This window comes from Notamacropus eugenii, chromosome 5 (genome assembly GCF_028372415.1).
Source record: "Notamacropus eugenii isolate mMacEug1 chromosome 5, mMacEug1.pri_v2, whole genome shotgun sequence".
NCBI lineage: Eukaryota > Metazoa > Chordata > Mammalia > Diprotodontia > Macropodidae > Notamacropus > Notamacropus eugenii.
The window spans coordinates 131,454,869-131,465,371 of NC_092876.1; the positions used below are offsets into that span (position 1 = coordinate 131,454,869).

Consider the following 10,503-nt stretch of genomic DNA (forward strand, 5'->3'; position numbering starts at 1 on the left):
ACCTCTTCAACAAATCAATCAACTTCTATGTAAGGCCCACTTGTGCCAGACCCAAAAAGAGGGACCATCTCTTACTAGGCCTTTCCTGCCCCAGCAGCTGCTAGGCACTCTTCTTAAAGGTTACTTTTTATATGTATGTATATACCTATGCATGTGAAGAGGCAGCTATTGTGTGGTGCAGGGGTGTCAAACTCAAAACAGAAACAGGATCCCTGGAGGCTACATAACAACAAACTCATGAATTAATATTATCTCTTTCACTGCATTTTTATTTGTTTTGTTAAATATTTCCCAATTACATTTTAATCTGGTTCCAGCCACAGTAGGGAACACTGTACATGTTTGGCACCTCTGGTGTAGTGACTAGAGAGTCAGCCTCTGAGCTAGGAAGGCCTGGATTCAAGGCTCACCTCTGGCACATGCTGCCTTTGTGACCCAGGGTGAGTCACTTAACCTCTCAGTGCTCTGGACAGTTTTCTAAAACTGCAAATGGCAGAGAAAGTGCTGACCTACACTGGAGTCTCCTCACCAGGAGCTCCTTATGCCAACGATTTCAGAGCTCTCCATCCCTACGTATACGCACACATCTCTGTCTCAGGGTTGTCTTTACATGCCTAGCACTTAGCATGTAACTGACACTTAATAAATGTTGGTTGATCGTCAGGTTCTTCCAACCAATCCTTGAATGGCATGGCATCCAGGTCTCCGGTCTCCGGTCATTCTGATCACCCTCTTTGGAACACACTACACAGCTTACCAAAGTTGCTCCTAAAATGTGGTACCCAGAACTAAACACAATACTTTGGCATAATGACCGACGTATAGGGCAGCAAGACTCTCAACTCCATCAAACTAGACACACCGCACTTATTATTTACAAGGTCTAATGCTGTCTTAGCACTTTCCGCTGCCACTGCTAACTCTTACTGAACTTATAAACTAAAATGCCCAAGTCTTTTTCAAATGAACTGAGAATTTGAAGTTCCTTGTGGGAAAACGGTACTTCAGTTTTGTCTTTGTATCCTCAGTAGATGTGTTGATCAACTGCATCAATCAAAATCTGATTGTGCCTTGTGAGTGAATTCACACTTTACTTCACAACTCTGTAAGAAAGAGTGCAAGCACAAAGATCTTTAGTCCCATTTGATGGAGGTGTAAATTTGAGACTGAGGAAGATAAAAGGGATCAGGGTCTTAGAACTAATGTTACACACAGCCACACCTGGCTGTTGAGTTCTGCTGAACGTCTTCCCCCCTTTTTAATCTTTGTTGGCTCAAAGGGGAAAAATGGGGGGGGGGGTACATATTGGGAAATTAAGGGTAATATAAGAGACGTTAATAAGAATTAAAGATGAAATCTTCCTCGACAAGGTGCGGGGCCATAATTCAAAGCCCCTGAATCCCCACGGCCTGTCCCACGAACGCTCGGCTGACGTTCAAGAATACCGCGCCTACAACTCTGCCCTAATCTACCTGCCCACTACAGTAACGCTGTCAGAGGGCGACCCGGGATCGGCCGGGCATGACCCGGCCTCCGCAAGGCCCCGCGCTCCTGGGGATCGCCTCTGCCCTAGGCACCCGGGCCTGGCGCAGCCTGGCGAGGTCCCGGCCCAGGATCACGCCCAGGACCCCGCCCAGCCCACGGCCCGCGTGGGCGAAACGCAAAAGCTGCTGGGATGGAAGACAACCCCAGGCGCGGGCTTGCACCCCCACAACCCCACCCTCTCTAACCCCGTTCCAGCCCGACCCCTACTCCCGCCGTCTTCTGGACAAATCAGGCTAGGGCCTGTCCCTCGGCAAAGGCGGAGCCTGCCCGGGAGGGGAAATCACCTGAGAGCTTTGGCCCAGTCGCTCTGAATCCTCATAGGCGCCGCCATTTTGTCCCCGCCCCTTCCCCCTTCTCTTCCTCGCCGGAAGTGGAGCCTCGATGAGCCGGATGCGGAAATTCAGAGGGAGATCGGGGCGGATGAACCGACCGGAAGGAGGAGGGGAGAGGGAGGAGGGGAAAAGGAAAAGGAAGAGGGAAAAGAAGACTCGTAAAGGAGGAAGGAAGAAAGGAAGGAGAAGGGAGAAAAGGAGAAAGGGAAGGGGGTAGGAAATGGTGGAGAGGGGCGGGGCAAGGGCGGGGCAAGGACCGGAAGCCAGCCAATAGTAGAGCAGCCAAGGCGCGGCTCCGCGGGCTCGCGGGCACTTGGAATCCGCACTAGGAAGGCGGGGGAGTAAGGGGAAGACGCGGGATTGCGCACGGAGGACGTCCTCGCGGGGGCGAGCCCGCTCTCTTTCTCGCGCGTTCTCGCTCGGTGGGTGAGCGCCTGCGCGCCGCGCTGCGCGGACCCCGGGGAGGGGGGAGAGGGAGGGAGAACCCAGCGTGGTGCGGGAGGCGGGAGGAGGGCGGTGTGTGGCCGACCCCCTGGGGACCCTCCACGCGTCCGAGCCCACCTCGTCCAGGAGACCTCCCGGGATCATCCCCTTCCCCAGCCCCGACGCCGGGGCTCGGCCACCCCTTGGGTCATGAGACACCCCCATTGTGTCTGTGGGACCCCGAGGTCCAGAGAAGGCCCCCCCGTTGTGTCTGTCTGTGGCGCACTGAGGCCCCCAGAAGGAAAGGGGCCATTTGTATTCCTGGCTCATGGCACACAACAGGCGCTTAATAAATGCTTGCCTCTAGGTTAGAGCCGAACCTCCTTCTATAGAAGGGGCAGGTAAAACCCAGAGGGTGAGTCACAGGTTCAAGGGTGCGAGGCCCGGCCCAGGAACTAGAACCCAGGCTTCCCGGCTTCCAGCCTAGGGTTCTGCGCGTCCAGAGGCTGCAAGGTGACCCAGGGGACAGGTGGAGCACGGCCTGGAGTCCGGAAGACCTCAGGACCCAAGTCACGTCTGTTTGCCCCAGTTTCCTCCTCTGAAAAATGGGGATTGGAATAGCGCCGACTTCCCAGGGTTGTTTGAGAATCAGCGTAACTTTGGAAAGTGCCTATATTTACTAATATAACAATGATTTTGTTCAAGTCCCTGGCAGAAACAGAAGCCTTCTCCAAGGTCGTCCTAGGACAGAGGAAGCAGCACCAGAGGCCTGTGTGGAGCTTAACAGGAGGCAGCTCTTCTCTCAAGTCCTAAAATCGGAGCCACCCTACAGCGGGACAGGCTGCCCTCGATTCCCAGGCAGTGGCAAGTGTTCCAACGCAAATGAGCGACCGACCGTGGGGGAACTTCTGCCTTAGGAAGTAGGTTGCTCTGGATGCCTAATGGAGCTAGAACACCAGAGCTGGATGAATATCTAGGCCAGTTCCCTCATTTTGTGGAAGGGGAGGCAGGCCCTGGGAAGGGGCTGGCCTGAGGTCACTCAGCTCATTAAAGATGTTTATTCAGCGCTGACTGTAGGCAAAGCAAATAGTGTCATGGGATGAGAATTCAAAGATGAAAAATGACAGTCCTGTCTCTCGAGGAATTAATCACTTGGAGTATGATAGAGGGGAACTTATCTAGGGATACAGAGTACAAGGTGAGGTCTAGACAAAGCCCCTCAGGGAAATTTGAGAGGGCAGTTTTGGGATCGAGGAAGGTCTTTGGAAGGAAATGGCTCCTGAGCTGAGCTTTGTAGAAATGAAAGATTTCTGAATGGGGAAAGAAAGGGAAGGAAGCAGGCATTTATTATGTGCCTACTATGTGCTGGATACCATGTTAAGCATTTTACAATATTATCTCAGGATCTTCACAGTATTCCTGGTAGGTAATTGCTATTATTAGCCCCATTTTACAGTTGAAGAAATGAGACAGACAGAAGTTAAGTAACTACTATGCGTCAGATCAAATTTGAACTCCGGTCTTCCTGACTTCAGGCCTGGGACTCTACTGTGCCACCTCACTGCCTCGTAATGGCAAAAGTTGAGAGACTGCATTCCAGGCATAGAGGACTATTCAAGTATAGGGGCTGGAGAAACCAAGTTTGAGATCAGTCAAGCAACAAGCATTAATTAAAGGCTTATTGTGTGCCAACCATTATGCTAGGCTTTGACCTACAAAGAAGGTTTAGTTTGTTTGTAACATATGAGTGTACAGAGGGGAGGAATGTCCCATAATGTTGGAAAGGAAGGTGGGAGCCAGATTGTGGAGGGCCTAAAGTGTCAGGCAAAAGAGTTTGTACTTTGCCCTTGAGGAAAAAAGGAGTCATAATGAATGGACATGATCAGACCCGTGCCTTAGGAAGTCCCTTTCAGTAATTACACAAAAGATGAATTGGTTTAAAAAAACAGAGAGACTAGAAGCCAGGAGACCATTTAGCAAACTATTATGATGGTCTAGGTAAAAGATGGTGAGAGCCTAAACTAGGAGAGTGGACAGAGGTGGACAAATGCAAGAGTTGTGGAGAGATGTGCTATAAAATTTAGCAGCTGATTGGAGATGAGGGAGAAGGAACTCAAAGATAACACCCCACATTGGAATGTGAGTGGGAGAATGGTGTGGTATTAGCAGATAGAAATTAGGAGGGTGGGCAGGTTTAGGAAGAAAAATAATGAGTTCCATCTTGGATGTGGTGGGACATTGAATAGATATCAAGCAAGTAACTTGAGATACAGAGGAGTTGTAACTGAAGGGATAGATTAGGGTGAGATGTATCACCTTAAGAGTTTTCTGCATAGAAAAAGGTTCAATTGAACCCATAGGACCAGGGATCACCAAGAGGAAGAAAAGAGGGCCAAGAATGGTACCTTAGTAGATACCCATACTTAGGGAGCTAAAGTAGGACAATGAAGTATTTCTTCAGGGGAAGGGATTGAGGAGGGATTAAATAGGTAGGAGCACCAAGAACAGAGAAGAGGATCCAGACCAGAGTCATGGACAGGCTACTGAAGCCTGTGTACCCCTATATTTTTAATACATAAAATAAAATAGAATTACAAAGGAAATCAATTGTATTCAAATCGAGTAACCAAACCCAGTTTTGAGGATCTGGGAGAAGTACTGAACACTGCAGAACAGTCAGTACAGATGCAGAGGGAGGAACTGGGACTCAATCCCAGATCTCCTGAGTTCTACTCCAAGGCTGAGAAGCAGTGTGGTATGAGAACTAGATATGAATTCAGGAAATCTGTGTTCTTGACTTGGCTCTATCACTCAGTATATTTGCAACTTTGAACAAGTTACTTCTCTAAACCTTGAATTTCTTCCCCTGTAAAATGGGGATAAGAATCCATTCCCTACCCATCTCATGGCGCTGTTTTGAGATAACATATAGGACTTTGCAAATTTGAAGCGCTTTATGAATATGAATTATTGTTATTTCCACTTGGAAAATGCTTCCTTTCCAGTCAATAAGTGAAACAGCCAAGTTACATTAGATAATAAAGTACCTATGTGAATAGTATGGAAAGTACCAGGGATCAGCACAGTAGAAAGAGTCCTAGGCTGGAAGTCAGGGAAACCTGGCTGAGCCATTGATTCAGTGATCTTGGGTCTCTCTCTCTATATGAGCCTCACAACTCGCTCATTTCTAACATTCTGTATTTTGAATCCTAAGGTCCTTTCCAGTTTGAGTAGTCTACAGCCGTACTTTTCTGCCTTATCAGAGATGTCATTTGCTGCCCCTCGGGGTCACAACTGGACACATTCTCAGCCAGCTGCAGATGAAGATAGTGAGGATCCGGTGGACCAGATGATCTCACAAACAGGTTGTATGGCCTGTCACCATGCTGTACAGGAGTGTATGGCTGAGCACCAAGACTGGAGAAAGTGCCAGGACCAAGTTAAGGCCTTCAGGGAGTGCATGAACCAGTACCAGAAGCACAGGCTGGAAGAGCTGCAGAGGAGGCAGAAGCAGGTCCCCACTGAAGGCTGAGGCACCCAGAGAAGTAGCCTGAGGAAGGCTGAACACCCACCTAACTCAGTATGACAGTGAGGAGCCAGGGAACAGAAGATCTGAACATATGGAGAATACTCCTAATGAGAAGACAATTCAGAACAGCCAATTCAATTCAGTGCAAATTAACCAATATTTATTAAGCGGATACTGGGTTAGAATATACTACTTGGAGGCAGGGTTCAAGATGAGGAGGGAGAAATGTGCTAACAAGGCCTCTTAAAGACTCCCACCCATACCATGTCCCTATGCCCAGAACTATGTTGATTCTTTGGAAATTTAAATAAGAAATAAATTTGTAACCTAAAATCTCAGTTTTACTTGTTCTTTTCAAATGTGAAAATCAGAAAATGGGAGGATTGTAAATTTTCCACCTTTCATTCATTCTAATTAATTTCACATTGATTTAGTACACGCTTGAACAGGGTGAAGAAGGGCATCCACAGGATTTAGAACTAGAAAGGTCCTTAAATATCATGTAATCCAACCTTAATATTGTACAAAGAAAGCAATAGGTTTGTAGGGGTTAAATGATTTGCCCAAGGTGACAACTAAGATTTGAACACAGGTTTCTGAGTCTAAATCCAGGGTTTTCGTGATTCCATAATGGCTTTTTAAAGATATGAAGAACAGTTGGGCAAAGGGGACATATGGACAAGTACAGGACATGGTGAAGGAGGCAGAGAATTATCCAATTGGGCTGGAGTTTGGAGTGTATGAGGTGGATTAATATGAGATAAGCCACGAAAAATAGATTGGTACTAGATTAGAGGGCCTAGAATGTCAGGCAAAGCACTCTGAACATTTGTCAGGTAAGTGGGTTTTGATCATTAGGAGCATAGATCTATCTCCAACCAATACTTCCATTTCCTCTCCTCTCACTTGACAGTAAATCATCTGTCAACTGGTTTCTGATTCCCAACAGTAATTGAAACTGTTCTCTTCAAAGTTACTGATCTTTTAAATGCCAAATCTAATGGCTTCCTTTCAATCCTCATCCTTCTTGACAATCTGCAACTTTTGACCCACTTCTTGGAACTTTTTCCCTTCAGGGTTTTTCCGACATTCCTCTCACCGCCTTCTCCTATCAGACATCACTCAATGTCCTTTGCTGGTTCCTCATCCATGTCATATAAATGTAAGTGCCCCCAAAGGGTCTGTCCTAGGCATTTTTGTGTTCTGTCTCCTTTGGGGATCTCATCACTTCCCATGGATTTAATTATTATAGCTATGAAAGTGGTTCACATATATTTATCCAGCCCTGATGTCTCTCCTGAACTACAGTCTTATATTACCAACTGCCTTTTAGATGCTTGAACTGAATTTCCCAAGGATAGTTTAAACTCAGTCTGTCCAAAACTGAACTCATCTTTCTCCCCAAACTCTTTCAAACTCCTGTAACTGTCAAGTTGTCCATTATCCAGGCTCACAAGCTCTTTATCTATCTTGAACTTGTTCCACTTATCCAATTTGCTGCCAAATCTTATTTCTCCTCTCTCTCATTTACATCACCTTCTCTCACCTCACAAAGCCTTCATCACTTCTAGTCAGGACTATTGTAATCTGGTTGGTCTCCCTACTGCAAGCCTCAACCTACTCCACCAGTTCACCTTCCACTGAGCTTACTAAATCATATTTCTGACTGTGTCACCCTCAGCACCCCCACTCCCATTCTCCCTCCTTGCTTCTGCCTTCTTTCAAGACTTAATTCAAGCCCTACTTTCTGCAAGTCCTTTTACAGTACCACCTTCCCTCTGAGGCTACATGCTTGCTTATTGTCTGCCCCATTTGAGCTCCTTGAGGCCAGGTACCATAGTTTTGCCTCCATATCCCCGGAGCTTTGCACAGTGCTTAATAAGTGCTTGCTGACATTAATTAACGACCAAGAAGTACTTGCTGTGTACTATGCACTGAGCTGGGTGCTGGAGATATAAGTACCAAGAATGAAACTATCCTTTAGCAAATGGACTTTAAGTTTGATAGTGAAACTATCAGTACAAATATAAATATCTATGGAATAGCGGAGCAATACAAGAGAGGGCACTCAGTTGGAGACTTCTGAGGAAACTCCATGTAGAAGGCAGCTCTTCAGCTGTGTTTTGAAGAAGGGAAACAATGCCATGCCCCAGAGGTTTGGTGGGAGTATATTCCAGTGTCGGGGCAAAGGGATGCTGCATATGAACAGAGAAGATCAGTTTGGCTGGATGATGGAGTGAGGGAGGAGATGATGATGTACAGTGAGGCTGAAAAGAAGGGTAAGGCCAGGCAGTGAAGGGCTTTAAAAGCTAAGTGGAGGAATTTATATTTTATCACAGAGGTCTGGAGCTAACAGTGACCAAAGTGACCATCCAGCCCAGTTCCTTTGTTTTGTAAGTGAAGAAGCTGATGCTTGCCCAAGGTCACAATCTGTGGCAAGTTTTGAGCCCAAGTCCCTGGGCTCCAGAGTCACTGCTCTTTCCATTCCTACGCTGCCTTTATGATGGGACCAAATTCATACATGGCAAAGATAATTCTGAAAGCACTTGCAGAATGAATTGCTCGACTTCAGAGAGGACAAATAGTCTCTGGGGAAAAGAGTGAAGGCAAGACTTGTAAAGAATTAATAGCCTAGGCAGATGGTAATAATGGCTGGTACTAGGGTGATGATGATGGCACTAGATAGGAAGGGACAAATATGCTACTGAGGTAGAAGAGTTGATAGTATTTGGTAAGGGATTGGATAAGAAAAAAAAACTTAGGAGACAAACATGAATGACTGGATGAAAGTGGTGCCATTGACAGAAATCGTGGTTAGCAATAGTTTTAGTGGGGAAAATTAGTTCAGTTTTGAACATGTTGAAGTTGACTTAATTATATGAAATAATCTGTAACGGACTTTGCCAACCTTAGAGCATTATGTAAACACTAACTATTATTATTGTTTTTGTTGTCATTGACTTGCCACTGGATTGTTTAGGTCGGGATGCCCTGTAGGCCATTGTGTTGACATAAATTAGTAGAGTGAGTTGAATCTGTAGGGGCAGATATATCGCCAAAGCAGAACAGCAGACAAAGGTAAAGAAAGGAAGCCAGAACAAAGACCCTTGGAGAGCACTACCATAAAGGAGTTAGGAAGATGAGAAAAGAAAAAGAAACAGAGATGTAGGAAGAGAACCAGAAGATGGTTTGTTGTCTCTGAAGCCAAGCAGGAGATAGTCAACAATGTCATACTATAGAGGTCAAAAAGGATGAACTTTGAGAAAAGGCCATAGTATTTGACCTTTCAGAGGTCAGTGATGACCTTTAATACAGCAATTTCAATAGAATGATGGGAGTGGAAACTACAAGGGACTGATGAAAAAGTGGAGTCATCCAGTTCAGACAACTTTTTCAAGAAGTTTAGTAGTAAAGGACAGGAGAGGCTCGCTGGATGAGCTCAACATTCAAAGGAAGGATTTTCTAGGAATCTTCGTTAATCATCCGGTTGTACAGAGTCATGTACTCAGTGTTGGGGGTGTGGGAGTAGAGTGATAGGGACTGTTCCCTCCCCTGTTTTTATATCTCCTGTGCTTAACACAGTACTTTGCAGATGGTAGTAGGCACTTTGTTGTTGAATATAGCACTTAAACATTACAAAGCATTTTATATGGTTATAGGATTTAGAGCTGGGAGGGACAATAGAGATCATTTTGGCCTCTTAGACAAGGAAACAGACTCAGAAGGTCACACTGGTGTAAGAAGCAGGGATAGAGACAGATATAGGGACTAGATCTGTGATTTCATTAATATAGGAAACTCTTGTATGAGGGTATTTCCTCCACCCAGAAGGTTGGCATCTTAAAGCTCTGAGAGGTGAAGTAATTTTACCCAGGGTCAATAGTAGGACTTGAACCCACAGTCTTCCTGACACTGAGTCCAATTCTCTATCCATTATGCCACGTTATCTCTAGACAGATATTTGATACTTATGTTATTAAGTATATTAAGTTATAATTATGATATCAATATAGTAATGATGATAACACCTAAATGACTTACATATTTGATCTTATATCTGGTAGTATATTCCTTCCAGCTCTAAACCAGTGGTCCTATGACTTTTTCCCCATTCCCTATTTCTTTCCACTCTGACAGTCTAGGATTTTGTGACTTAAGATATTTGCTCAGTTCCTTGACATTAACCTATTCCACATCAAGTCCCACTCACTACTCTGCAGAACCTCATTACATTGCTTCTTACCCCCAGCCTTCTTGTCTAGGGCTATGGGTATGCTTTAATTGATAAGTAAGATGATACCTTCCCTTCCTCCTTCCCCTCATTATCCTCCAAGGTAAACTGGCCAAGCTGATCTCTAGAGCTGCTGACTTCAGGAATATAGGCAATTAGAGATGCAATCATCTTTGGAATGTGGCCTATGGATTTTGTTTCCAGGGGAAAACATTATTCTTTCCTCCTATAGGAAAAAAAAAACTTTAAAGCCCCCTTTCCTATGCCTCTTGCATCTTGAGTCCTCTGATGCCCAGCAGTCAGAGGAAAATACCTTTGTAAACTGTAAACTATTACTTTAGGACCAACACATGGAAGTCCATTCTCCTCATTCATCTTGTCAGGGTGTCCTGAAAAAGTCTTCATTGTTCAGTGATATGCTGCATCTTACTGAACCCTGGCAA

General features: G+C 45.5%; 2 protein-coding genes across 15 annotated transcripts in view; one reads left to right on the forward strand and one right to left on the reverse strand.

Moving 5' to 3' along the window:
* Positions 1-10,503, reverse strand: part of PAAF1 (proteasomal ATPase associated factor 1) — a 61,206-nt gene extending 50,703 nt beyond the window's left edge. Inside the window, exon 1 of one of the 4 annotated variants that reach the window (XR_011967402.1) lies at positions 10,374-10,486. Coding sequence is in view for 2 of the 4 variants with exons in the window: in XM_072610890.1 (XP_072466991.1) it covers positions 10,374-10,465 (92 nt within the window). In the remaining 2 variants the exon portion in view is untranslated. Of the gene's footprint in view, positions 1-1,472; positions 1,626-1,829; positions 1,961-10,373 lie in introns of those variants that run through there. The other 3 variants (XM_072610890.1, XM_072610891.1, XM_072610893.1) reach the window with 3 other exon arrangements.
* COA4 (cytochrome c oxidase assembly factor 4 homolog) lies at positions 1,926-6,162 on the forward strand. 11 transcript variants are annotated; one of them, XR_011967405.1, is made up of 3 exons: positions 1,926-2,090; positions 3,006-3,220; positions 5,515-6,162. XR_011967405.1 is itself a non-coding variant. In XM_072610897.1 (2 exons), exon 2 carries the CDS (start codon positions 5,566-5,568, stop codon positions 5,830-5,832), a length of 267 nt encoding a protein of 88 aa, XP_072466998.1. In that variant the 5' UTR covers positions 3,048-3,164; positions 5,515-5,565; the 3' UTR covers positions 5,833-6,162. The 11 variants fall into 11 exon arrangements, 3 of the variants coding, with proteins under 3 accessions (XP_072466998.1, XP_072466997.1, XP_072466999.1); XR_011967409.1 differs by having other exon boundaries at positions 2,002-2,090; positions 3,006-3,164; XR_011967403.1 differs by lacking the exon at positions 1,926-2,090 and adding an exon at positions 2,165-2,299.